General features: G+C 35.7%; 2 protein-coding genes across 8 annotated transcripts; one reads left to right on the plus strand and one right to left on the minus strand.

Annotated features, from left to right (window-relative positions):
• LOC129927399 (uncharacterized) lies at positions 1-11,074 on the minus strand. 2 transcript variants are annotated; one of them, XM_056036312.1, is made up of 2 exons: positions 10,754-11,074; positions 1-1,627 (listed from the first exon to the last, which is right to left on the minus strand). In XM_056036312.1, exons 1-2 carry the CDS (start codon positions 10,776-10,778, stop codon positions 525-527), a joined length of 1,128 nt encoding a protein of 375 aa, XP_055892287.1. In that variant the 5' UTR covers positions 10,779-11,074; the 3' UTR covers positions 1-524. The 2 variants fall into 2 exon arrangements, with proteins under 2 accessions (XP_055892287.1, XP_055892286.1); XM_056036311.1 differs by lacking the exon at positions 10,754-11,074 and adding an exon at positions 9,375-9,508.
• On the plus strand, positions 9,585-27,109 carry LOC106059001 (NXPE family member 3-like). 6 transcript variants are annotated; one of them, XM_056036307.1, is made up of 10 exons: positions 9,585-10,537; positions 11,634-11,817; positions 15,010-15,200; positions 16,446-16,837; positions 21,353-22,025; positions 23,782-23,895; positions 24,922-25,028; positions 25,127-25,228; positions 25,910-25,965; positions 26,073-27,109. In XM_056036307.1, the coding sequence occupies exons 5-10, from the start codon at positions 21,366-21,368 to the stop codon at positions 26,870-26,872; spliced, it is 1,839 nt and encodes a 612-aa protein (XP_055892282.1). In that variant the 5' UTR covers positions 9,585-10,537; positions 11,634-11,817; positions 15,010-15,200; positions 16,446-16,837; positions 21,353-21,365; the 3' UTR covers positions 26,873-27,109. The 6 variants fall into 6 exon arrangements, with proteins under 6 accessions (XP_055892282.1, XP_055892280.1, XP_055892284.1 ...); XM_056036305.1 differs by having other exon boundaries at positions 11,634-15,200; XM_056036309.1 differs by having other exon boundaries at positions 9,585-10,360; positions 11,634-15,200.
• The last annotated feature ends 630 nt before the right edge of the window (positions 27,110-27,739 follow it).

A 27,739-nucleotide genomic window follows, 5' to 3' on the forward strand; every position in this document is an offset into this window, starting at 1 on the left:
TTTTATTTGCAGCAAGTCTTTTTTATTTATTCATTGGAGTGAAATGTGAGTGGCTGAATGACAATTATAGCTCTAAATCTAGATCTAGATCTATCAACAGTGACTTGTAAGTTGGAGGAACTCAAAATACTAATAACAATACTATTCTTATCAATTGTAACAACCAGTGTAAAAGTGATGGCTCAAAATAAAATTATATAAGGAATGAATGGGCACTCCATGATGCCATCAACTGATAGAAGAACATGGCTTCAAAAGAAAGTATCGTGGAGCAATAAAGACAGGCCTCTTGAAATGAAAACTCTTTTTAAAATGTTAAGTCTATATATTTGTTCCTTGATCTACGAACTAGATAAATATATTTAGTAAAATAATTTAGCGATTTGGCCTGTGTTCAATTTGTCTTTAATAATGTATTATGTGGCCAAAAAAAAAATAGAAAGTAAACTACAAGTTTCTAAATGTCACCATTCAAGTTTAAAGAATCTCTCTCTAAATATATAGATAATTTAAAACAAAACACTCTAGTCATTAAAACCAAATCCACAATGACCAATGCAATCCTGCCTTGCTGCGGTACCTATGTGTGTGTGATGGTCACTGTACATGTATCGCTGTCCGTCGTAAATCCCGAGAAGATAAACTGTTGCTCCGCTAGTCCCGGGACAGGTCGGTGTCGTATAATAATAAGCAGTTAGTTTTGGTCCTTTGAGAGTATAAGCAACGGTTGGAAACTTGGAAGCTATTAGACCATTTGATCCATCATCAGGGATTTGACTGTTTGATCTACTGGGGCTTAAAGTATTTGAATTATCGTCACTTTGTTCTTCTGAGTTATTTTGATACTCATAAAACACTTGCGTCTCAGTCCACTTACCAACACTCACATGTTTGAAGCAGCCGTGCGGATGTGACACAATCAAGGCTGTCCTGTCCATCGTCTTCAGCTGAGAGTAACGGACGTAAAGATTTGTCCAGGCCTGGTCATAATTTTTAAACATTTCTTCAAATTTTGAGACCAAATCCTTGTCGCAAGTCACGCATCTCAGCCAGCACTTGTCCGTCGTAATGTTAGCGTAGTCCACATGTACCGTGTCCAGTTTTATATCCTGACATCCGGGTCTGTCGTGGAACAGAACGCACGTGGTGCGCTTGGCCTCGTTCTCGTCAAACACCACGTGCGTGGCCGTCATCACCTCAATCTCCCACCAGATTTGGCTTGGGGCCATCGACCCCTGACATCTTTTACAATCGCAAGCTAAGCGACAGTCCCGATGGTAAATCTTGTCACTATTTAGCCCATTACAGTACATATACATACTCCTTATGCTACCAGTGCCGTGACGCAAACGTCTCTTGCTGGGCCAATCAGAACAAGGATAAGGAGAGCCTTCCCACAATGCAGGTCTGCAGGAGCTTACCATCCTAACTTCCAGCTTTACTGTGAAATCAAAAATGCGCTTGACGATTTGGTAAAAGGCATCTTCACGGAAACACTTGGGCAAGTGTTCCGTCCGAAACGCGTCCACTGAGACAAAGTCCGTGTGTCCTGGATTCTTTGTGCATCGATTAAACGTGTGTAAATTATAATCTCCTTCTGCGTCAGCAATATGAAGTTCATGTCCAACTAACAGAAGAGAAAAAAAAATAATGGAGATGTGGTGTAATTCTGTAATATTAGATTAGATAACAAAATAATATTGCAAATTGACCATTGTACGTTAAACAGTGATGCACATTTCGCAAAATAGTGACTTACCCATATTGTACTTTTAAGACATTTTAAATTAAGAAATGGAAATAATTGAATATAAAAGTTTATTTTTACGTAAGAACATTGCCTTTTACGACAAATAGTATGCATATAACTCTGCTGGGACATGAATTCTAGCGTTGTTCGAAAGAGAATGAAATAAGTCATTGGAAACAAATCAATATATTGCAATATTGTTTTCGTTTTAAATTAATACAAACAGTGGGATAAACAGGGTGATAAACAGGGTGATAAACAGGATGATAAACAGGATGACCGTAGATCATAATGAACGTAATCCAGCGATTCTCAAACTATGAGGCGATCAATCTTTTCATGGGAAGAGCTCTTACCAAACAAGAATTGGGGCAAAACCGTAGATCATAATGAACGTAATCCAGCGATTCTCAAACTATGAGGCGATCAATCTTTTCATGGAAGGAGCTCTTACCAGACAAGAATTGGGACAAAACCAGTCAATTTATTTTTTTATGGGGGCAAAAGAAAAAAAAAATGTTCAGTACTTTTTAAACCATTGACTTCAGGGTCGCCTTCAGGGACGAAGTGACCTTGGATCATCTCAATGGAAAATGCCTGGACATTCATTAGCTGTGGTCGAAACGATGTCGTTCCCACATGAGTTGCCCCTTCTCCATATGATGTATCGAAAGAATCGGCAAATGCTGATACAGTTTGGGGGTCAGCGGCATCGCAAGCACTGCCAGGAAGTAACACTGAGTGCTGAAAAACGGAAAACTGCCTAAGCGTCGTCGGCTTCTGAAGGTTGACTCCTGACGCCTTTCCCATGATTGGGTATTGCTTTAAGGCTGCCGAGGTTTAATTTCAATTTTCCTTTTCCTTTGTAGGTAGCCATGGCTAACGAGCCCCCAACCGTCGCCAGTTACTTCCCCCAGATTAATAATTAATATTTTTAAAAAATATAAGTGTACGCTAAATGAATATATGGAGATGATGTGACAGATGGGTAAGGCACTTGGAACTGAATTCCTGTGTACGAATCCTGGTAAAAACTCTAGGTGAACCATTTCGGGGGACGAATTTTGAGTTTTAAACTGTATTTGTAACCTTGTTTAGCACGAAGATGATCGAAACTCGATCACGCCCATTAATGAACCACTTTTGACATTTCCGATGCTAGCAACAAGACGCTAGGAGAAAGACATTCAGAAGCTCAAAGAACACAGTCAGGTGCTTTCATTACTTCCCAGAGCCCTTGCAACCTGCTGCACCTCCAATATTTTACTGGTACACAATGCACACTTATCTAACAAGAGTACTTAGATATCTATCTTGGCTACCTATCAAGAGTGGCTACCAATAAAGATGGGTTTGGCTACCTATTAAGAAGAGCTTTGCTACCTATCAAGAATAACTTGGTTACCTATTAAGAGTGACTAGGCTACCTATAAAGAGGGACTTGGCTAGCTATAAAGAGGAACTTGGCTACCTATCAAGAGTGGCTTGACTAGCTATAAAGGAGTGCTTTTACACCTATCAAGAGTGGCTGGGCTACCTATGAAAAGTGGTTTGGATACCTATCAAGAGTAGCTCGGTTACCCACTAAAACTAGTTTTATTACCTATCAAGAGAGCTTAGCTACCTATCAAATGGAGTTCATATACCTATCAAGAGGTGTTTAACCCATTTAAGTAGTTTTGCTATCAACAGGGGCTTATATACCTATTAATTGAGGCTTTGCTACTTATGAAGATGAGCTTGGCTACCTACCATGAAGGGTTTCACTATCTATCAAGAGTGGCTTGGCTACCTATCAAAAGTGGCTTGCTACCTATCAAGAAAGGTAAGGCTACCTATCAAGAGAGGCTTGGCTACCTATCAATAAGGGTTTGGCTACTTATCAAGAGTGGCTTGGCTACTTATCAAAAGTGGCTTGGCTACTTATCAAAAGTGGCTTGGCTAGCTATCAAGAGTGGCTTGGCTACCTATCAAGAGTGGCTTGGCTACCTATCAAAAGTGGCTTGGCTACCTATCAAGAGTGGCTTGGCTACCTATCAAGAGTGGCTTGGCTACTTATCAAGAGTGGCTTGGCTACCTATCAAGAGTGGCTTGGCTACCTATCAAAAGTGGCTTGTGTCAAGGAGAGGTATGGCGAGAATGAATGTTAGTTTGATATGATTGTTATATCCCCTTGTTATGAATGCGAAGTGTTGCACGTGTTGTGAACTGAGTGATTAAGTCTATGTTGAATGTGCGAGAGAATGTGTTAGTCAGTAAGGTCTTGCTCCCGGTCCAGGAAGGTTGGACGTTTACTTCCTGGACTGGTATTTATGTATTTATAAGTTGATGGACTGGTGTTTTGTGTATTACTATTTCATAAGAGTGATATAATTCTGCGCGTTATCAAGTATTAAAGTATTGTTGATATTCATGAATATAAGGAGTTAGAGTTGATGTATATTAAGTGTTCGTATTTGAGTTAAGCAAGTATTGGTGATATAATTGAGTAACCAAGAAAGTACCAAGCAAGTATTAACAAGTGTAATTGAGTATTCATACCCCTAGCGAGCATAGTCAACAAGAACAAGAGACACGCAGAGCATAGCAGCAGCAGTATATAGCATATATATATATATATAATTTAGAACCCTGACATCTGGAGGCTTCGTCCGGGCAGGTATCGTTGTACCTGTTACCTGTATTATTAAACACCAGTGTATTAACCGGTGTACTAATACAGTATTATTCTTGACATCTATCTGAGGGCTAGTCCGGGCAGGTCAGTTATACCTGTTATGTCATTCGTCACGTTGAAGAAGTCGATAAGAAAATAAAGAATAAGCAACACAAGCAAAGAAAAGGATACCGAATTTTTTGAGCTTCGTCCGGTCTGGGACAGTAACTATTGTACATGACATTGTCTACTCAAGTTGGATTCAAGGCAATCTGTAGTATTTGTAATCTACTACTCGTTGACATTTTTGGGCCTCGTTCGGCCAGTATTTGAGAGTCTTTCGACACACACTGAAGAACTTGACATTGTTTACATTTTTGAGAACACGGAGGAACTATTTTTTTTCGCCATCAACACGTTATTGTTGAAGTCAAGGTCATTGACTAATGTGGACTTGTAGCTACTTCTTGTATACCGAGGTCATTGCGTCACCCACCATTTAAAGGGACATCACCATTTAAAGAGACATCACCATTTAAAAGGACATCACCATTTAATGAGACACTACTACTACTACTACTACTTACTTAGTATTGGATTATTGGAATTAGAGACATCGCCATTTAAAGAGACATCGCCATTTGGAGACATCGCCATTTAAAGAGACATCGCCATTTGGAGACATCGCCATTTAAAGGGACATCACCATTTAAAGAGACACTACTACTACTTACTTACTATTGGATTATTGGAATTAGAGACATCGCCATTTAAAGAGACATCGCCATTTAAAGAGACATCGCCATTTAAAGGGACATCACCATTTAAAGAGACACTACTACTACTTACTTACTATTGGATTATTGGATTTTGAGATATCGCCATTTAAAGAGATATCGCCATTTAAAGAGACATCGCCATTTAAAGAGACATCGCCATTTAAAGAGACATCGCCATTTAAAGGGACACTACTACTACTAGTTTTCACTTACTATTGAATTATTCTACATGAATGCAATTACTCAAGTAATCGTGATTTATCTACCTTTACTACATTGATGTTGGATTATTATTAAATTATTGTACTACCTGACTAGATAATCTTTTTTTGTATGCACCCATTATTATTACTATTAGTATCATATCAATGTTTGAATAATTTTGTTTTGTATTTGTTTCATTCTCTAAATCTGCTGTGAGTCACAAAGCGTTTACAAGGAGGCGAACAGCGACCTGACACTCCACAAGTTCTACATTCTTAAAGCAACACTGTCGTGTGGGAAGAGTTGTCAGTTCTTTCCTGGCATCAGACACAGATAAGTTGAGTTTTCTTTTGTCTGTTGTATCGAGCATTCAGGGTCGAGTGTACATTGCCTTTTCAGTAGGGGAGATAAAGGGTGAAATTTTTTTTTGTTGATCTTTTTTATAATTTATTGTCTTATGTGAATTGAACGTTACTTGTTAACTTAACCTTTATAAGTTAATTTACGCTTCTTCAGTAATATTTCTTATTATTTGTGATTACCATGGACAAGTTTAAACCTAGGTCAATTGAGGTATTAATAGAACAGGCCCACATGTTTGGAATTCAGGGTGATGAATTACGAGAGTTTGTTTTAAACCAACAAAAACTAGATCTAGAAAGATTTAAAGATTTAAACCGACAAAAACTAGATCTAGAAAAATTAAATTTAGAATTAGAAAGAAACGCAATAGAAGTGGTAAAGTTGGAAATAGAACTGGACGAGTTTAAACCTAGGTCAATTGAGGTATTAATAGAACAGGCCCACATGTTTGGAATTCAGGGTGATGAATTACGAGAGTTTGTTTTAAACCAACAAAAACTAGATCTAGAAAGATTTAAAGATTTAAACCGACAAAAATTAGATCTAGAAAAATTAAATTTAGAATTAGAAAGAAAGGCAATAGAAGTGGTAAAGTTGGAAATGGAACTGGAAGTAAAACTGTCATTACAGGGAGATGTGAACTATAAAATAGAAATTGAAAATGACATATTAACTAATGAGGAACAAAATAACTGTCAGGATATTGATAATAATATAAGTGGGATAGAAGATAATGAAGAAATTGAGAATGTCTTATCTAGTAAGGAACTAAATGATTTTAATTATACTGTTAATGATATTAATGAGATAGAAATTGGAGAAGTAATAGAAAATGTCTTAACTACTGAGGAACTTAATGATATTAATGAGATAGAAATTGGAGAAGTAATAGAAAATGTCTTAACTACTGAGGAACTTAATGATATTAATGAGATAGAAATTGGAGAAGTAATAGAAAATGTCATAACTACTGAGGAACTTATTGATAAGGAACTTATTGATTGTCAGTTTATTGACAATAATATTATTCATGTTTTGAGACCATTTCACAGAGTACACAAACCATTAAAGAGATTAAACCTAACAAAAGGAGTTTATAAAGTTGTTGGTACTGGTAAAGTAAAACCAGACCCCAATAGGCTACAAATGTTTTTGTACCTAAAAATCCCCAGAAGACGAAAAAAAAGTCTTAAAGAAGTTTGTCAAGTTGTTGGTGGGGGTAAAGTTAAACCAGACCCCAATAGGCTACAAATGTTTTTGTACCTAAAACTTCCAAGAAAAAGAAAAAAATCTTGACGTAGTGTTTCCCCTCTCCCTGTTGCTGAGAAGGGGAATGTCCACGAGGGTCGCCTGAATTCCCGAGTGCGACTTGGCAATAGAGAAAATTCAGCATTGTCTGTCTTCATGTATTTTAATTATTTTTTTGTACCAAATCTTAATAGTTATTGTGTTTATCTAAACAGTACATCCGAAATAGCTTGCTGTGTGTTGCACCAAGTAGATGGCTTCCTTCCGGTTAAGTGCAGAGAGCTGATACATGGAGAGTAGCATTACTTCATTAGTAGCGTGAGTGTCCAACGCCTAGACAGATACCTCTGATACCCAGGAGGATGCACAATTCAGTTTGACCACAGACCATTGTCTACTAGCAGATACACTGTCAAGACTTAGCATATTTGTATTAGTTATAATTGATAGAATTCATTTTTTCCCCCAATACAATGTGAAACGTGCCTTTAACTATTAGAGATGATATCTTGTCGTATATTATTGCTATATATAGGAGTTGATCTTTTCTTCAATGTTTGCTGTTTTACATATTAAATATTGACGTGGAAAGGACTATGCCTGGCGACTTCAAATTGTAATTTAACTCTCCATGCCACTTATTTTTTTTTCTCATTTATTCTTTTCTCATTTATTCTTTTCTCCCTTTCCCTTTGTTGTAAATAGCTGGACACATTCCTTTTGTTAGGTTTATAAGGGCTATTTCACTTTCATGTACATTATATACATTTGTGTGTAGATATATATGTTTATATATATATGTATATAAGTATGTGTATGACACAGTGTGTGTATGTATGTATATTTATGTATATATTTGAATGACTGTTATCTAATAAGTCATATCGTGAGAGGGGGGATGTCAAGGAGAGGTATGGCGAGAATGAATGTTAGTTTGATATGATTGTTATATCCCCTTGTTATGAATGCGAAGTGTTGCACGTGTTGTGAACTGAGTGATTAAGTCTATGTTGAATGTGCGAGAGAATGTGTTAGTCAGTAAGGTCTTGCTCCCGGTCCAGGAAGGTTGGACGTTTACTTCCTGGACTGGTATTTATCTATTTATAAGTTGATGGACTGGTGTTTTGTGTATTACTATTTCATAAGAGTGATATAATTCTGCGCGTTATCAAGTATTAAAGTATTGTTGATATTCATGAATATAAGGAGTTAGAGTTGATGTATATTAAGTGTTCGTATTTGAGTTAAGCAAGTATTGATGATATAATTGAGTAACCAAGAAAGTACCAAGCAAGTATTAACAAGTGTAATTGAGTATTCATACCCCTAGCGAGCATAGTCAACAAGAACAAGAGACACGCAGAGCATAGCAGCAGCAGTATATAGCATATATATATATATAATTTAGAACCCTGACAGCTTGGCTACCTATCAAAAGTGGCTTGGCTACCTATCAAGAGTGGCTTGGCTACCTATCAAGAGTGGCTTGGCTACCTATCAAGAGTGGCTTGGCTACCTATCAAGATTGGCTTGGCTACCTATCAAGAGTGGCTTGGCTACCTATCAAGAGTGGCTTGGCTACCTATCAAGAGTGGCTTGGGTACCTATCAAGAGTGGCTTGGCTACCTATCAAGATTGGCTTGGTTAACTATCAAAAGTGGCTTGGCTACTTATCAAGAGTGGCTTGGCTACTTATCAAGAGAGGCTTGGCTACTTATCAAGAGTGGCTTGGCTACCTATCAAGAGTGGCTTGGCTACTTATCAAGAGAGGCTTGGCTACTTATCAAGAGTGGCTTGGCTACCTATCAAGAGTGGCTTGGCTACCTATCAAGAGTGGCTTGGCTACCTATCAAGAGTGGCTTGGCTACCTATCAAGAGTGGCTTGGCTACCTATCAAGATTGGCTTGGCTACCTATCAAGATTGGCTTGGTTAACTATCAAAAGTGGATGGCTACTTATCAAGAGTGGCTTGGCTACTTATCAAGAGAGGCTTGGCTACCTATCAAGAGTGGCTTGGCTACCTATCAAGAGTGGCTTGGCTACCTATCAAGAGAGGCTTGGCTACCTATCAAGAGAGGCTTGGCTACCTATCAAGAGAGGCTTGGCTACCTATCAAGAGAGGCTTGGTTACCTATCAAGAGAGGCTAGGCTACCTATCAAGAGAGGCTTGGCTACCTATCAAGAGATACTTGGCTACCTATCAAGAGAGGCTTGGCTACCTATCAAGAGAGGCTTGGCTACCTATCAAACGGGGCCCAAGTTTGATCGAGACCATTAGTAATAGTAGGCCACAACACTGACCTGCGACGTCACAACCTGTGGGCAGAGCAGATCAATTGTTTATGTGTAGTAATTGTTTCACTTATTAGCCTACCATAGAAAGTTGTCAAATTATCTTTCGAAGTAACCACATTTGATTTCTTCGTGTCGTTGGCTTGAGTCCCGTCTTCTGTAGTGTCAATCTCCTTGCTAATATTTTGATCTCCGCAAGTAATCATCTTCTTTTTTTTTATATGCCCGAAGAACGGTCTTCTTTGACTCGAAAATCAATTTTAGGCTCGGCTTATTCTGTCCTCCCACTTTCCCTATATGGAAGAGAAATTAGTTGATTTAAAACAAATTCTTTTTTATATACACCTCATTAAGTTAATAAAATGGTCTAATTTGCCCATTCTTACTAGGGCGGTGAAATGTTTAAAATTACATAAAATTAAACTGTTAAGCTGGAGAGGTTGTAAGAATTTAAATATCTGATGTGCATACAGAGTCTACTTCCAAACAGAGTTCAGAAGTAAGTGTTCCCAAACTTTTGATTAAAGTGTACCCTTTTATAATTAGTATTACGCTGAGTACCCCTCGCCTTGCAGCTATGAGCAGGATGACCATAATAAATGGGTATTTTTAAAAACATCAGCATAGATAATGAGGTGCAACGCGTAACCCCTTCCAAAGTCTACTCGTGTGCCTTGGGGTAAGCGTACCGCGGCGCACCCCTCTTTGAGAAACACTGGAGTAAGTCATAGTAGCATGGATAGCAGAGGGCACTATATTAAAGAATGTTATCGGCATGAGTTGTACTAACATGGAGAGTTCACTATTAAATTGACACTGAAATGGAAACCAGAATAGAGTTTGTTATATTAAAGACTGCAGCGTATCTATCACAGTTGCATGGAGGCTGCTGTGAGGAAACAATGATATCAGAGGTCACTAGCAATGTGACAATGTTATGGAGACCAGAGCGCAGAACGCCAGGCACTGGTGTAACATGAGCACGCCATGCTGTCATTAAAAAGCGTACTTGCAAACAACATCCTCTTTGTGCGTGAACTTAGTAAAGATCGCCAATACAAGAGACGTGTGAGTGTTTATAAAAGAGGGATTTTTTTTTTGTGACTCATAAAAAAAATAATCAGCTTGATGTAGATATTTTGTCAAAACGGCAGCAAGATTTGTTAATTCGCATAAGCAATTGGATTAACTTAAGAAATGGATCTGCATTAAAAGCCAAAATATGGGAGTCTGCTTTTAAAGAAAGTTTGTAAATTGTAACGCATGTCATCTTGTTCTCTAGTTAAACTGTTTTCCAATTTTTGTTTAATAAACGCATATTAGAACAACATTATTATAGAATGCATGCAAATCGTTTTAATATTATTTTTGATTTAAAGAACTTTTATGCCACAAAAATGTAAATTATACTATCTAATATTACATTTATTCGTTGAGATATTTCGAAAAAGTAATACTGACCTGTATTTAGTAATGGATTGAACATAACGTTTATTCACATTAAAATCAACATGTTAAAACTAGAGGTTTATATTTTACACAGAATGTTTTTTCGACTCCCATTCAAATGAAAAAAACAGTAAACATCGACATTAATGTCCTCTGAAGATTCTAAGAAAAGTTAATATTATATTTATAGTAGCAATAAACATGAAGTATGTTTGTCACTGGACGTCAAAAACGAGACTGTAGTCAGCGCGTTTTGTGCTTCTCAAATGGTTGTTTCTTCATCCAGACCAACTTAGCTATTAATCATTTAGTTGTATAAATGTTGTGATTTATGACTAACCTAACAAAAGTAAAGTAATCTCAGTGTATGACAGAAACACTAATGTTTAAGTGGTCTTCATATGTCCGTGTTGGCAATCACTTTAGTACTTATGTTATGTTGGGGGCCTAAGTGGAATGTGTTGAGTTGTATTCATTCAAAGAACAACAAACATATCAACAAAACAAACATATCAACAACAAACATATCAACAAAACAAACATATCAACAACAAACATATCAACAAAACAAACATATCAACAAAACAAACATATCAACAAAACAAACATATCAACAACAAACATATCAACAAAACAAACATATCAACAAAACAAACATATCAACAAAACAAACATATCAACAAAACAAACATATCAACAAAACAAACATATCAACAAAACAAACATATCAACAAAACAAACATATCAACAAAACAAACATATCAACAAAACAAACATATCAACAAAACAAACATATCAACAACAAACATATCAACAAAACAAACATATCAACACTTTGAAACTTTTTTTTTTAAATATATCAATCTAATATTAATTTCTTGACTCTGGACAGAATATTGTTGTAACCCAGCTTTGCACCAGTGCTTGAGGTGCGCACCAGCGCACTAGTGAACGTAAACGAGAAGGACTGTGAAGGAAGCCGGCTAGAAGTCATGGGAGTCTGAACAGTCTGGTGCTGAGTGCTGTCCTGTGTGATACTAGGAAACTGTTTGGGAGACCTGGAGCGACACTGGGAAGTGCGTCGGTGGTCTGTTCTGTGTTCTGGTATAAAGTAGGATTCTTAGAACTTAGACATATTACTCCCTGTGACTTTATAGCAGAAGTCCAAGTCTAACTAGTTACTATTACCCGTACCGTTTTGTCGATGCTTCATTTACATTTATCATAAATAAATACATCGTTTACTCTTGTCGACCTGTCTTTCGTTTAGTGCCTGCCTTAGAGAGTTACAACAATATATTTCCTGATCATCAGCATCGATAATGTATACATTAGGCTACTTGTTAGGAGTGGACTACCATTTACATATAATAACAATACATATGGTCTCTAGAACGTATGAATTGCATATGATGTGCTGTCAGCTTAGCTCGACCCTAACCTTATGTTCACTTAGGCTTTAGCCAATTGGGGCGCACAGGAAACAAAAACATGATCTGTCGACCAACTTTTCTCCATTCTCCTGTGTTTTTTGCGTTGACTGAAAGTCTTTCAGTGACAGGTCCTTTCATATGATGCTGACTTCCCATTGCTCTGTCTGTCTGCCTCTTCTTCTTTTGCCTGGTTCCTATCCAGAAAAGTTATATTAAAACTAATATAAAACACTCTGTAAAAACAACAAAAATGTACAACTTTAGTTGGAAAAAAAAAGTTTTTAAATGGAAAAAAAAAAAGAAAATGTATTAATTAAGGGAAGAGACATTTTAAAATGTAAAGCAGACACATACGAAAAAAGATACAGATTCAAAAAGACATTTCTTTAAATGAAATAATGCGGTATGTCGTTTCCTCATGATTATTATAATTTGAACTATTGAGAATTTAGATTATACTCTAATTTAATTGTAATTCTAAAGCTTCTATGTATCTTCTCACTATCTTTCTCGCTAATATATATAGATTTATATATTTATTATATATTTATATATATATATATACAAAGTGCTGTTTTAGTTTTTCAATAGATCTGTGATTTTGAGAACCATTGGAATGGCACTGCAAAACCTTGAACCATATAATGTCACGCTTCACTTAACAATGTCATAACGCACTGGGTTCGAAGCACTAGCTCGCTTCAATGATGTACATTTATGGCTGTTTGGAGTTTGCCTACTTAGCTACAGGAATGTTGCTAGGTGGCTTTCTTTGTAGCAGTATGGTCTGTATAGAGATCATTAACATAATTCCTTCATGCGCAATCAGGTACGCTTCGTGGAAAGGTCAACATGACAATATGCTTCATGAAGTAGAAAGATACATAGACAGACAAATAGATAGACCTGATCTGGTCGTGGGGATCTCTCGTCTCTCCAAAAGAGTCTTAATATGCGTATGAGGTCATTGAATATTTAAAATGAGATGTCCTGTTGAATTTTTCCTCTTCCAGGCGTATGTAAATCTAGGCGTTAAAACTTTTAGTAGATACACATAAAGGAGAAGTTCTTTCTATTTCTATGAAATTATAAATCTTCATTTCTACGCTCATTTTTATATAGCTAAAAGTAGTCTTAAAAAAGTAGAGTTTGACTCAGATTTGTTTTAGATACATCATTTCACCATCAAACAATGTGAGTAGGTCAGGCGTAGGAGTGATCACACATTTTTTTATTAGTAAATATATATAACAAAAATCTTTTAAAAAAAAAAAGACACTTTAAAAAATGTCAGGTATTTTTTTTTATGAATGACGAATAAAAAAAAACCAAAAATCTTTTACCCGCTTCAAAACCCTCCTCCCCTTTTAAAAAAAAAATTGGTTTATCCGATTTATCAATCTTCTCAGAGAATATAAAACTCTATTTTTTTTTTTTTTTTGCAATATAGATCCAGACTTAGATAACAAGAAATTTCTACATACCAATAATTTTAAAAGTGTATTGAAGGGAAGAACCACAAAATCACACACACAGACACACAAATATATATATATATATATATATATATATATATATATATATATAGAGAGAGAGAGAGAGAGAGATAGCTTGTCTTCAAGTCCGAAGATCAGTGAGGAAGGCAGTATTTCCAGTATATATATATATATATATATGTATATAGTCTCTAATTTCTTTGTTATCATTTGTGATGCGGTCTTTGTATGTTATATAGTGTAGTGAGCTAGATTCTGTTTAAAATACCATTTTATATTATGACTATATTTATTCCATTTCATCATATGGTGATTTTGTCTCTATTGTTATTAGTTTTGTTCACAAAAAAAGGTATTTCAAGTTTCACTACTTAAGATATATTACACATACATCGGTTTGTCTACCAGCTATTTCGTAATTTAAGTCATCGACCGTCAAAAACAAAAGGAGTTGTCCGGTCGTGCCAAGAGTGGGAGAACTAACTCACAAGTAAACTCTGCACTCTATCCAGAAGAAATGAAGAAATTAATTGTAGATAAAATAAATGAGAAATGGACGAGCTCCCATCCAAATCACAAGAAAGATGATGCTTACTATAAGCTATCCCGACAAGACCAACGTCTAATCTTTCGACTCAGGACCGGGCACAACAGAATGCGACAACACATGTTCCGGAAGCTCAAAATTGGAACCAGTGAAATCTGCCCATGTGGAGTATCACCAGAAAATGCCGACCACGTCCTCCAAAACTGCTCTCTGTACCAAGAGGCCCGTATAAGACATTGGCCCCAAATCACCCCAATAGAAAGAAAACTATATGGAGAGCTCCCTGATTTGGAAACCACTGCGCAGTTCATCTCATGTATTGGTCTAGTCATATGAACACTCCAACATAACAATGAGAACGATGAAGAAGAAGAATAAAAATCCTGTCGTGCGGTATGCGCGCTGGGCTGTCGTTTGGTCGTATCAATGGTTTGGACTAGGAAGTAGATTATGTTCAACTTTGAAGTTGCGTTCTAAACAAGTCCAACATTTTACAATCAACTTATTGAACGAAATAAAGTTATTGAAAGCAATGAAGATATTTCAGGCTATTAAAAGCTACTTAAGGCGTTGTATTTTTAATTTTAGTTGTATTCAGAGGTTCTCATTAGGTGTGCACTCCTTCCCTGTAAGTACTTTGGCCAAAAAACTGTAGTAGTATTCAGAGTTCGTCTTTCAGACCTTGTAGTCTATAGGGCAGATTATGTAAAGGTTAACTTTTTTCTGTGGCCTACGGTTAACGAGTGTGTTATGTAGCCAGCACAACGACCAACAACCTTTACTTTTCCCCAGCTAATGTCAGGTACACATTAGAGCTGGGTGGACTCAAGAGTCGACCAAATATCCCGAAAATAAAAATCACTGTCTTAATCAAGATTCGCACCCGGGACCCAAGGTTCGGAAGCCAAGCGCTTTACCGCTCAGCCACAATACCTCCAGTTGTAGTCAGAGGTACTCATTCATTAATTGTGCACTCCTTCCTAGTAAGTCTTTTAGTTATTTATTACTTATTTATTACTTATATATTACTTATTTATTACTTATTTATATATTACTTATATATTACTTATTTATTACTTATTTATTACTTATTTATTAGGTATTTATTACTTATATATTACTTATTTATTACGTATTTATTACGTATTTATTACTTATTTATTACGTATTTATTACGTATTTATTACTTATTTATTACTTATTTATTACTTATTTATTATGTATTTATTACTTATTTATTACTTATTTATTACCTCAAACATAAAGCTGCTGTTATTGTTTTTTTCTGCATGATTTTGTTCGAATCTTAGCCCACGGATAAAAAATGGGTTGGATGCTGGTTTATTGAACTTTTAACCGAGGAGAGTGGAGAAGTTTAGTTTCCTGCATCGGAACAAAATTCTACTGGCGGAGGTGTAACTAAGGAGGTTGGAGAGAGGGGGGAATTCGAAAATCCCCCCGGGGATACGTTTTTTTTTACATTAAATATTAAATATTACTCAAAATGCAGGGGCCCCCAAGGAGGTCAGGTCCCCCCCCCCTGGGCACCCAAATGATGGCAAGTTCCTAGCTACGCCACTGTCTGATGATAATTGTGTTTAATGGTTGATCTCTAATATTCTTTTATCATGGGGAAAGGGGGGGGGACGCTAAGTTGAGACTCTTACTGAATCTTTAGTTATGTCTTTGGACCCAGTAATTTATATTCTCATTGTTTGTCATTCTCAATGGGATATATCTTCGGTTAACAATGGGATTCATGAATCAAAAGAGTAATACTCTATCAGTTATTGTTGCGAATAAGGAGGGGCTTGCCTATCACTAATGGGATGAAGCGATCGATGATTCGCCAGATGCTGCAAGGCGTATCCTGTGAGGGCTAGTACAGGGACTGGATCTGGAGACCACTCTACATTATAAGATGAAACAAATAAAGAAAGTCTTTTTTGTGAGCTTGGTTATTATCTTTATAGCTTTCTTTTTATTGCACCGTGGGTAAGAAACGATAGTCTTTTTATACTTATATGTAAGTAGTTTATTTCATACTAAAGAATATCTACATGCGAAATGTTGTAAATTTAAGGTTGTTGCATATTTATTTATTTGCATTTTGTATATTTTTCTCATACAAATATGTGGTTAAGTGGACCTATATTTATAAGTTAAAATACATGTGTTAGATTAGGTGTTTGTTTTTATGCATAAAAAGTTGATATTTTCTCGTTGAGCCTGTCGACTACAAATTCTCGGAAGCACCAACTCAATACCCCGTTTGCCTGCCAGCAGTCTCGCCTTCCTCAAAATGCCATCCTGGAAGTGTTCCTCAGCGTGGCCAAGTTGGTATTTATGTCATTAATGTGACTGCTAAGATGGACAGACTGCCACATCACGGAAACTGGTTCATGAAAAGATGAATAATTGACGACAGTTAAAAGACAAATCAGAAACACACGAGAAGCAGGCACTGATTACACAGATGCAGTTTGTCTGGTGTCACTTACAGCCGCTATTTTAAAAATACACCAAACTGTCAAAGATCTTCTCAAGATCTTCTCAAAGTTGTGACTTAAAGCGTGAATGGATTTGTATTTCTCAGTCCATTGTGTCTCACACAAAAGAGGTAAATATACCATCAACGCTCTCTCTCTCTCTCTCTCTTGGGACTGTTATAAAAGAAATAGAAAATCTTCTTGATGAAACCAACAGCATTATGTATATCAGAAATGACATTCAGGTAAATTATAACAAATTTAAGTCTGTGGGACTCACATCAGATAATGTCTGCTTTAGGATATTTTTCACGAATCTTTGACTGAATACAGTTTTAAAAGCTACCCATCACGGGGCAGCCATAGTAGCCTTGGCCGAGTAGTTTGTCCATGTGAAAAATGTACATAATGTATTCGCTGACACTGAAGTTGGACACAGGCAGTGGCGTCTCTCTAAACAACAGGGACAAAGCCAATGAGTTCTTCTCGAGTACAATCGCCATTAACAAATCCAACGCTCAAACACATCTGCGATATCTGCATTTTTTAAATTAACGAAATACCAAGTAATTGCAGTTAATTCATGCTGCTGCTTCTCGTATATTTTGAGTTCTTGCTGCTGCCAGTCGATACAAATCACCCTTTTGACTCGAGTGGTATGGGAAGAACTTTTTTTTTATATCTCTTCTATCACAAACTGGTGGACGTGTTTAAGACCTGCTATTTATTTTATCGAGCGCTAACAATGACCGTAACTCCGCCAGACGTAACTACATTTACCAAGATAACTGCACTCCTCAATTTTGTTCAAAGAAACTTTCACATATATCAAATCAAAAGACAGCTGGCAAGGTTTTTACTCTCAAGACAAAAAAAACAACAACAAAAAAAAACTGTTATCATATTCTATGTCTTTACTAAATATAATGATAACTATAAATTATATGCAAATGAAAACAAATCGCTACGACTAACGTGCTATAGAATATTGAATATTGAATTGCAAGCGTACACAGTCGGACATTAACTACAGATTAGCTTTTCACAGTTTATAACAATAGTCAATAGCTTATCCGTATTAACTTTATTTTTATGGAAGCACTACATGTTAAGTTGTTTCCTAGCAGAAGTTAATTGATTTGAAGGTGTAAAAAACTGGCTAAAATTTGGCTACCCAGAGGGGTGCACGGACATGGTCAGCCATCAATGCCTGATAAGCCTAGGCTAGTCTACTACAACTGTACTTCATTCACCAGTGGAAGCACTACTTGTTCAGTTGCTACTTAGATTTTAATTGATCTGATGGTGCAAAAAAGTAGCTAGAATTTATGACGTTATGGTATAAGCTGAGGTAGTCCACATTAAAGGTCGCTGCTCTAAATGAAATAAACAAAATCTTCTCCTGTCGTAAGTACCTCACTAGCAGAGTGGTTAGCACATCTTCCCGAGCAGGCGTGAACCACAAGTGCTAATACAGGGCGATACTTTTTAGCGGCCCCCGTAAGGGGAAAAAGCCGCTATTAGGTTTGTGCAAAATGTCCGTCTGTCCGTCTGTCCGTCTGTCACACTCAGATCTCGAAAACTAGAAGAGATATGAAAAATATTATTTCATCATTAAATGCGGCTTGAAAAGTTTAGGTGCAACGGCTACTTTTGGTTTTCTAAAAGCAAACCGTTTAATTTATAAAATTAATTATGCAAGCGATTTTTTCATAAAAATACACCAATTCTTACGTAAATGTAAGGGAGGCAATGTTACAATATGCTTACAAAGATGGACAATTTTTGTGTATTTTCAGTATCACAAAGTCAAATATATTTTAAAAATGTACAGGAAATGTTTACAACAAATATAAATAATAGTTAAAGATGTTTTTTCTGGTCAACTAGCTGCTAAAATTAAAAGAAAACATTTCTCTTTGTTTATAAAGGCTAATAATGCACTTTGTATGTAAATATCACGCACATTTTTTTAAATGGACTTTTTATGCAGCGATCTTCGTGCAGTAGCGTAACGTCGCAACATGATAAGATGCTAAACCAATTCCTTAAACTTTTTTAAAAAATCAGATTTTATTTATTTTTCGTTAAGTGCCCCTATCCGAATAAAAGAATATTATTTTTGTGCGTTTTGTCTGTTGGTCGGTCTGTCCGTCACGATTAGATTAAAAAAACTAGAACTCTAAAAGCTATTGAAAATCTGATTTACCCTTTAATGTTCCTCCCGTAACATCTCAATAGTTTTAAGTATCTAAAAATTGATTGTTCCGGATTTTTTTTTTGCAAAACTAATCAACCCCAGCAAATGTTTGTTTGCTCTTCTAATTTATATTACATTAAATTTCCATTCTTAAACGTTGCAAAAACACATTATCTATAATATGTTGTTCCGTTTTTTATGTAAATAGCATATTAATGCTAAATCAAAATCTCTATACTGACTTATATTTCATTAAGTGTAAAAATGTTCCGGATATTGTTTTATAAAACATGAATTATGCCTAATGATTGTTTGAAATCGCATAATTTACTAACATTACACTTATATTATTTGACAATGCGTCACTATAATTTGGTTATCAATATCAAATTGTTCCGTATTTTCATCTTTAAACAAATTTTAAAAATATCGACAATATGTTGTTCAGGGCTTTAAAAAAAAGTAATTTACTAGAATTGATTACTGAAAATTACTTTTTAGACATTTAATTTTCTTGCTGAAACATAACATAGAAGTTTTGTAATCGATAAAGAATGTTCCGGATTTTGTTTCTTACAAATCGTCGCCAGAAATTTCCGAATTTATTTAAAAATCTACTAACGCCAAATAATTGTTTGAACTCCTCTCTTCTAATTAACAAACAAATAATCTTCTCATTTACGAAATAATGTTTTTTCGGATTTTTATGAAAAATATTTTAACTCACTACTCTCTTACAGTACATTTAACTTTCTACCTAAAACATTAAAAAATCTAATTATCGTTAATATTATGTTCCGATTTTTAAGGAAAACAGAATCCAAACACCAAAGTAAGGTATGAAAATCTCTCCACATGGCTGTAGTACATCTAATTTTTATACGAGACCATCCAAAAAATTTAATTAACGGTATTACATTTATCTGAAATTCTCTTTTTCTTTTACTATTTATACAAACATCCGGAACAATCTATTATATAATCTTTTCAATTGTGTTTATACCTAAAAATTATTGCGATGTTTTGAAACGTAAAATAAAGGTTAATCAATTTTTTAATAACTTTTAGTTGTTGCTTTTTTTATATCAAGATGACGGACAGACCGACTGACAGACAAAACGCAAAAACAATGCGGCTTTGATCCTCTTTAAATAAATTCTATTAGAACTCAGTGCACCAATGTATATGAACCCTCGTCAAATATCTCGTGTAAATAAAGACATTTTTTTTTATGGTACCGATACTAGCCTATTGTGAGGTAATGGAATTTTTTTTCTTTGACGTCATATGAATGGACTCTTTAAATGTAATGTTAAAAGAACGCACTCGGTGCACCAATGTCTATGAACACTCGATAAATGGCTCGTAATGATGAAGGCGATTTTTATTCTAGCTAGGCCGTGTGACGTAGTGTTTTTTTTTCTTTGACGTCATATGGAATGAATTCTTTAAATGAAATACTTAAAGAACGCACTCGGTGCACCAATGTCTATGAACACTCGATAAATGGCTCGTATCGATGAATGCGATTTTTAGTCTAGCTAGGCCGTGTGACGTAGTGTTTTTTTTTCCCTCTGACGTTATATGGAATTAATTCTTCAAATGAAATGAAAAAAGAACTCGGTATAGTAATGTTTATTAAGCCTCTTTATGTAACTCTCGTTTTAAAAAGGAATATCTTGATTTAGATCTAATCTAGATTTTTTAAACTAGATCTAGATTTTTATTACAGTAGGCTATATCTAGATCTGGATTTATATTCTAATTAAAATTATTTTAGAGTCTAGATCTAGAATTTCTAGATCTAGTTTAGACTAAAATAGACTAGATTAAGATGTAGAATTTCAATTTCTAAACTTAAAGTGTAAAAAGAAAAGTGTAGATTTTCATTTCCAAACGTTTTGATCAATATTGCAATGTTTTAATATACTAAAACTAATCTAAAATTTTTTATTTAATTTAAATTTAAATTTACGGCAAATGAATCTTTGAAACATTATTACTTTTGACCATCAAAATTAAATCACCTCTTGAATATTATTTGCGAATATGCAGATCCGACAGGGATCCGACTTCGACGGGGCCGCCTCTGAGTTTGTGTAACACAAACTCTCTTTGTAATCTTGTTTTTTTTTTGTAATTGCTCTTAAAAACCAATGACGGTAAAAATCCACCTAGATATCCCTTTCTCTCCCCCCCCCCTCATTTTTCTAACTGGTTCAGATAAGTGATAGGATAATAGCGTACTAAAAAATGCGAAAAGCATGAAAGAGTGCTAAACAAAAACAAACGGTACAAATATTAATCGCAAAGATTTATTGTTGTTGGTCTACATCTATTACAAATTTAATTACTTGGCTGATTCAAACGAACTGATACAATGACAATTCGTATAAGCTTTGTTTCTTTGTTTTTTTAAAGTATTTTTTATGTTTTTCTTTTTTAGGATATTGAGCATCATGAAACCATGGACATTTTTAAATGGGAATATCACTATTCAATTAGAGCACAGTAAGAGCAAGGACCATCACTCGGAAGCAACTCAAAACTCAAAGACAGCAAGACTTCATATTTTAAATTCTGATGATAGTAAGACTTTGAAGGACAATTTTTCTGTGGTTCGTAAAGTAACAATTCATGACATAATGAATTTGTTTCACGCCAAGACCTTGGATACTTGCAGCAATCAATGCGAGACAGGACGTGAATCTTTGTGTTCAGCCGTCAATGCTTCTGACTGGTATACTCTTCTGAAACTAGGAAATTTCCAAGTCATCCCTTACTTAAGAAAAGGGCAATACATGTATGAATTTGAAAAGGAGTACATGAGAGATCCGCCCTTGAAAGATATGAGGCAATTACCGGACCTGAAGTCGTCAAAAATCGTAATATCCGGGTCAGATGATGGAAAGGTCACATGTGAAGTTCCATGTATGTTGACAGGCCGTGTCGACCTTGTCAACGGTTACGGCCAACCAAGACGAGTTGGTGGTGATGAGGTCAGAGTCTGGTTAGTAGACAAGAAAACGCGAGAGTTCAGATCTGCCGGTCGTGTGACCGATTTGAACAACGGCAGTTACCAGATTTCCGTCTGGTGTTTATGGCCTGGAATCTCCAAGGTTTGCAACAGTTCTGTTGAGTATTATGTTTGTTTTCTCATTTGATTCTATTTCCTGAAACTTGTTCTTATTTCTTAAGTAAATGGGAAAACATCTTATACACAAAACCTTATGATAATTTTAACAAGGTTATAAAGACAGCTTGTGTGTAAACACAAACTGAAAATCGGCCCTCGAAGTGGTCCACACAGGCAGGTAAAAAGGCAGGTTTCAATATTATAAGAATGAAATTCTATCAGACAAACGACAGAAAATAATGGAGAAAAAAGGTTAACAGATCTTGTGTGGTGCCCCAGCGTTCAAGCACACCAAAGAATAGGTGAAAGTGAATGTGAAGTTAGATGTGAACCTGGCCTAACTGATATCTTATTATGAATATCTAATTGATCTAGTTGTTTTGTAAAGGGCCAATGTCTTATTTCTCAAGAATAAAACATTTCGGTAAAAAAAAAAAAAATTCTTTGGTCATAGTTATGACATCTTTCTTTGCACAATGTAGTTGACGCTATTTTTTTTTAATAGGATACCTCAGCTTTTTAGCTTTTGACTTCAGTTGTCGAGCTGTTTACATCCTAGGAATCCTTGGGCTTTTGCCTCTTTTCTTTGCCTCCTTTTTGGGCATTGCCTTTTTTTTGGGGCTATAGGCCTCTTTATTGGGCTTTTTTTTTTTTTAATAACAAAAAAGTGCATATTTTATTAGTAAGCGTACAAATTAAATAGTTACATTTTAAAGTACAATGATTGCGAACATGGCAATGCAAATAGTTACATTTAGGTTGTCATAATATTTTAACGTTTTAAATTGCTTTGTATATGGCGTATAATGAATATTTTTTAAATTTAAAGTACTAAAAATACATGTAGTGAGAATGTCAACAATAGATAATCAAACAGAAAAAATCAAAAAGTGAAAGTAGGAGCTTAAATGGTTTTCCCTACTTTGTCTACATTGCTAATGGTTGTTTCCCTTGTGCTTTGCTACAATACCCCAGTTCTTTATATTTACTTTATATTAACTTCTATCAAACGTGCATACACAACTATGTGTGTACGCACTTATGCGAACATAGGCATTTAAACATTTATATTGTTTCTTTTGGCTGCCTGGTCGTGCGGTTTGCGCGCTGGACTGTCGTTCGGATTTATCGACGGTCGAGGGTTCAAACCCTGCCCGCTCCCATCCCCCGTCGTCCTGCGGGAGGTTTGGACTAGGAAGTAAACTATCTTCAACTATGAAGGAACATCCGAAACAATGTAAAACATTTTACAAAAACAAACATTTATTGTCTCCCTTTATTTGACACTTTTTGATTTCCTCCCTTGAGATTCGGAAAACTACTTCTTCATCATCAAGATGGAAATCCTGTCTGCTAGAGTCAGTATATCGGGAGTTTCTGTTTTTTTGGTCACAGGGGTCAATTAGAGTCGTACAGAAAGTTATTTTATATGTATCTACACATATATGTATATATATACTTTTTGTTTTCTTGAATATTTTCCCCCTTTTAATATATTATTTCTCTGTAGACTGAACAAGCATTCGCAGTATTGACAATGGTGGTGGATAATTTTTTTTGTAACATTAGTAAAAACTTTGACATATGTAAAGAGATGAAACTAATTACTTTTTCTCAATTTGACATATGAAATGTTTAGTGACAATATCATGGTTGCATTAAATACGAGTATAGGGATTGAGTAACAACAAGCTAGATGGAACACGTTTTTTTTATTTCTCTAAATATTTATATAACAGATGCATGTCGCTGTTCCCTATCCAAGAGAGTACATCAGGACTGTCATTCACCAAACTCATCTGTCAGCTTCCAGATTTGTTCTTGGGAAATTTCTCAAAAATGGCATAGAGGAAGTAAGTCTTTCTTTCTGTTTGGAGATGCCCTTACTTTCGCAACGAAATGAAATATACTTTATTTACAGAACAGTTAGTTATTACCTAGTAGTTTAATAATGAGCCATTCTTTGTGGATCTTTCTAGATTTAGCTTTACGTTTTTTTAAGATGGCAGAGGATTGGACTTAACAGTCCTCTTCGTGTTCATAGGATATGAAAAATGTGCTCATCTTCGATCACGGAGCTATACATTTTTAGTTGGCTAATATACTAATTGGTTAATGAACAGTTCAAGAGAAGGGAAGAATAGAAAATGTGGTCATTATGGAATTTGAAAGAAAAATGTTGAATTGAAAAAGAAAATTTAAAAAAATAGAGAACAACTGAATAAATGAATAGAAATGATGTGTATAGAAAAGAGTTGAATTGAAAAGAGATTAAATAAAGATAAGAATAGAAAACTGTGGAAAAGAATAAATATAAATAGAACATAAATATTGTACAGTGCAGGTCTCTATTTCCCCTTCTATCAAATTTTTTGTCTTCTTCTTCATGATAATTCAGTATCTTAGCTTAGCTTATAAAATACAGAATTTACTATAAAAAAAGAAGATAATTACACCCTACGCGTGTTTTTAAAGTCAATCTAATCATGCATGTTAAGCAATGACTTAAAATCTGCCAAGCAAGTCACAAGTTTTCCTGGCTGGCTCAGGCAACCCATTCCATGCTCTAATAGTACTAGGGAAGAAGGAGCATTTGTACAAATTTGTCCTATCATATAGGATGATGGATGTGCCTTACAATGGTGTCGTTCTGAGTATTTTATGTGGTTTTGTATTTGAAGATAGATTATGGTTCAGTGTTTTATGTATAATTGCTACTTTACTTTTGAGTCTTCTGTCCTCAAGGCTTTCTAAATTTAGTGATTTTATTTAAAGGTGTTACTCTAGTCTAATGTGAATATTCGTTTGTTATTCTTTTGCAGCAAATGTTTAGAGAACTCAGACACTGAGGTTATAACTGTGTAATTATTTCTGCCTAGGTCACTTTGTGCTGGAGCTTGCCTAACGTACCTGGAAGACCCTGTCTTTGTAACTTGACTGAAATAGTTGGTCAGTCATTTTATTGTGGTCTGCCTTTGGATAAAAGGTCAGCATTATTTAAATCCTGCACACTGAGATCTACTTAAATTAACAGTTTATATTGTTTAGACATTTTAACATTTCTAAGAATGTCCATGCCATCAGATTAAGTTGTGACGATTGGAACGCGACATCGTCCACCCCTCTGTTGCAGCCTATCAACGTGACGGATGCAGAAGGGAGATTAATCTTGACCAGGCCAACATAGTGAGTTAATAGATAGTGTTAGGTTAACATGCTAAAGACAATACGATGTGCACTACTGCTATATTAAAAGTGAGAACTGCATAAATAAAAAATGAACAAATAATAACACTTAACTAATCTAAGCAAGTATAGTAAAGGCGATGAGAATTATGCTTCAAATTCGCAATAATAATATTAAGCCTAGTCATCATGTTCGAAAATATGCACAATCTCGTTCACCATTTTCAATCGTTGAAATCTCGTTACTCTTAAAGCATGGGTAATAGTGGTGACTACTCCCTGGCGCAAATTACCTTCTATAGGGTAGATGATTTAGAGGTTATCTGTTTTTGTTGTCCACGGTTAACAAGGGCCAGAACAACCAACAACCGCCTTTACTTTACTAACTAATGTCAGGTATCCTTAGAGCTGGGTAGAATCAAAGGCGCCCTAAATTAAAAATACTTGTTTTAACCAGAATTTGATCCCTGAACCCCCAATTCGGAAGTCAAGCGCTTTACCACTCATCCACCGTGCCTCAATAATACTACAGCACTAGGGGTATTTTACTAAAATAATAACACATAAATAAAGAATTAAATAAGAATCTTTTAAAACATTATTTTCTATGCAATGACACTAGTTGTTGACAATTATTTCTCGTAACTCAATTGTTACTGATTGTATTCATTTTCTGTCTAGTGATATAACAAAGTTCACAATACCAAATAATCTTCAAATAGTTGTTCATAAAAATGGTACGTGCATAGTTTTGTAATTATCAATCCTATATACGATTAAAGAATAAAGAATAATACTTAAATTAGAAACTAATGACTTTGATTACTTATTTTTCTATTAATAGATAATCTGCATTACCTCAAATCTTGCTCGGAGACAGGGTTTAATGTTACATGGGACTTGTCAACACCAGCTGGTTTCTGGAAGCCAAACAAGAGATGGTCATCTTTACACTGTTCTAGACCAGAAATGACCAAGGAATTTGTGGAGTCCTGCCTGTCAGACACTACCGTCTGGTTTTTTGGGGATTCAAACTCGGTTCGTCTCTTCAACGATTTGACAGCGTTAACTCACTGCAATGGTTTGACTAATTCTCTTTGGCCTTTGGCTGGCTCCTGCAGCAATAGGAAAGCCAACATGACCTTAAGGTTCAACCCTCACGAGATGCCCTTGTACCAACACTTCCATTGGACGCCTCGGCTAGGATACAAGAGCGTCGCTGATTATATTCGTGCGACGCCCTCGGTAGGGAAATATATTTTCATTGTTCATTACTATCTTCACGTTACACCTTCGCACCTGAGCGTCTTGCACTCCAGGTTGAGACATTTGCGAGACGCCATTGCAGAAGTGGCGAGCAGAAATCCGGATGTACTCTTCGCCTTCAGAGGTCCCCACGTTGTTTCCTACGACTACAATTATAATCACGCGGTGGGAGGGGACAGCCTCGTTAAATTCTACGTCCAGTTGCTGCTTGAAACTTTCAGGGGCCTGCGAGACAAAGTTTTATATCTGGACGGGTGGGGGATGAGTCTGGCGATAGAGAATTCTCTGAACCACCCAAGTGACAGCATCCCAGAAGAAATGATTAAAACTGTGCTCTCCTTTCGATGTAATCGTTCAGGTTACGTCAAACGATACTAGTGCTTCTTTACGCTTGGCATCAATACACAAACTAAAATTCTGAAATGTCTTGGAATACAGGTTATTTTGTTACAGAGAGAATGGATCAGTCCAAGCCTCAATCTGAACTGTTCAAGTTTAAGTGGAGCGTGCTGTTGTTTAGATTCTCACTTGGGTGTTTACATTATGAAGCACAAACAATGATCACTTGTTAATTAAATTTTAATGACCTATAATTAAACAAGCAACACAGATCATTTCAACGTACAAATATTTTCTTGTTAATATATTCAGATGCGAATAAAAAAAAAGGAATTTTTTAAAATACAATCTGTGGCTGACATGCTAATCCTGCTTAGCCACCTATCAATCGGACTTGGCTACCTATAAATCTGGCTATGCTAACTATCAATAGGGTGGCTACCTTTTAATTGGGCTTGGTTACCTATAAGGGAGGGGGGGGGGGCTCGGCTACCTTTAAAGGGGACTTGGCTACAATCAAGGGGGGTTGGCCACACATGGGGTTTGAGTCGATACCATTCGTTATAGTATAATAATGAATTTTTAAATATGGATTTACAACGTGGAGGGGATTTCCTCTATATTTTCTCACTAGGAGGCACAAGATTTTAATTTGGTAATAATTTGTTGTCTGAATCAGCCAGGAGAACCAATGACTTAGTAGAGTGTAAGTCTCTATTTAATGTGCACGACTTGAGTACTAGACTGGCACATAGTTACTTATAGGACGTAATTGTCTTCTCCTTTGATATAATTTCCTTATACCAATACAAACAAATACAATTTGTCATTTACTAATACAAAAAGGGGAGGGAAATCATTGTCTATGTAGAGTTTGAGTTTGTATAGAGTTACGTACCCCTTTAC

The sequence above is a fragment of the Biomphalaria glabrata genome, chromosome 7, assembly GCF_947242115.1.
Source record: "Biomphalaria glabrata chromosome 7, xgBioGlab47.1, whole genome shotgun sequence".
NCBI lineage: Eukaryota > Metazoa > Mollusca > Gastropoda > Planorbidae > Biomphalaria > Biomphalaria glabrata.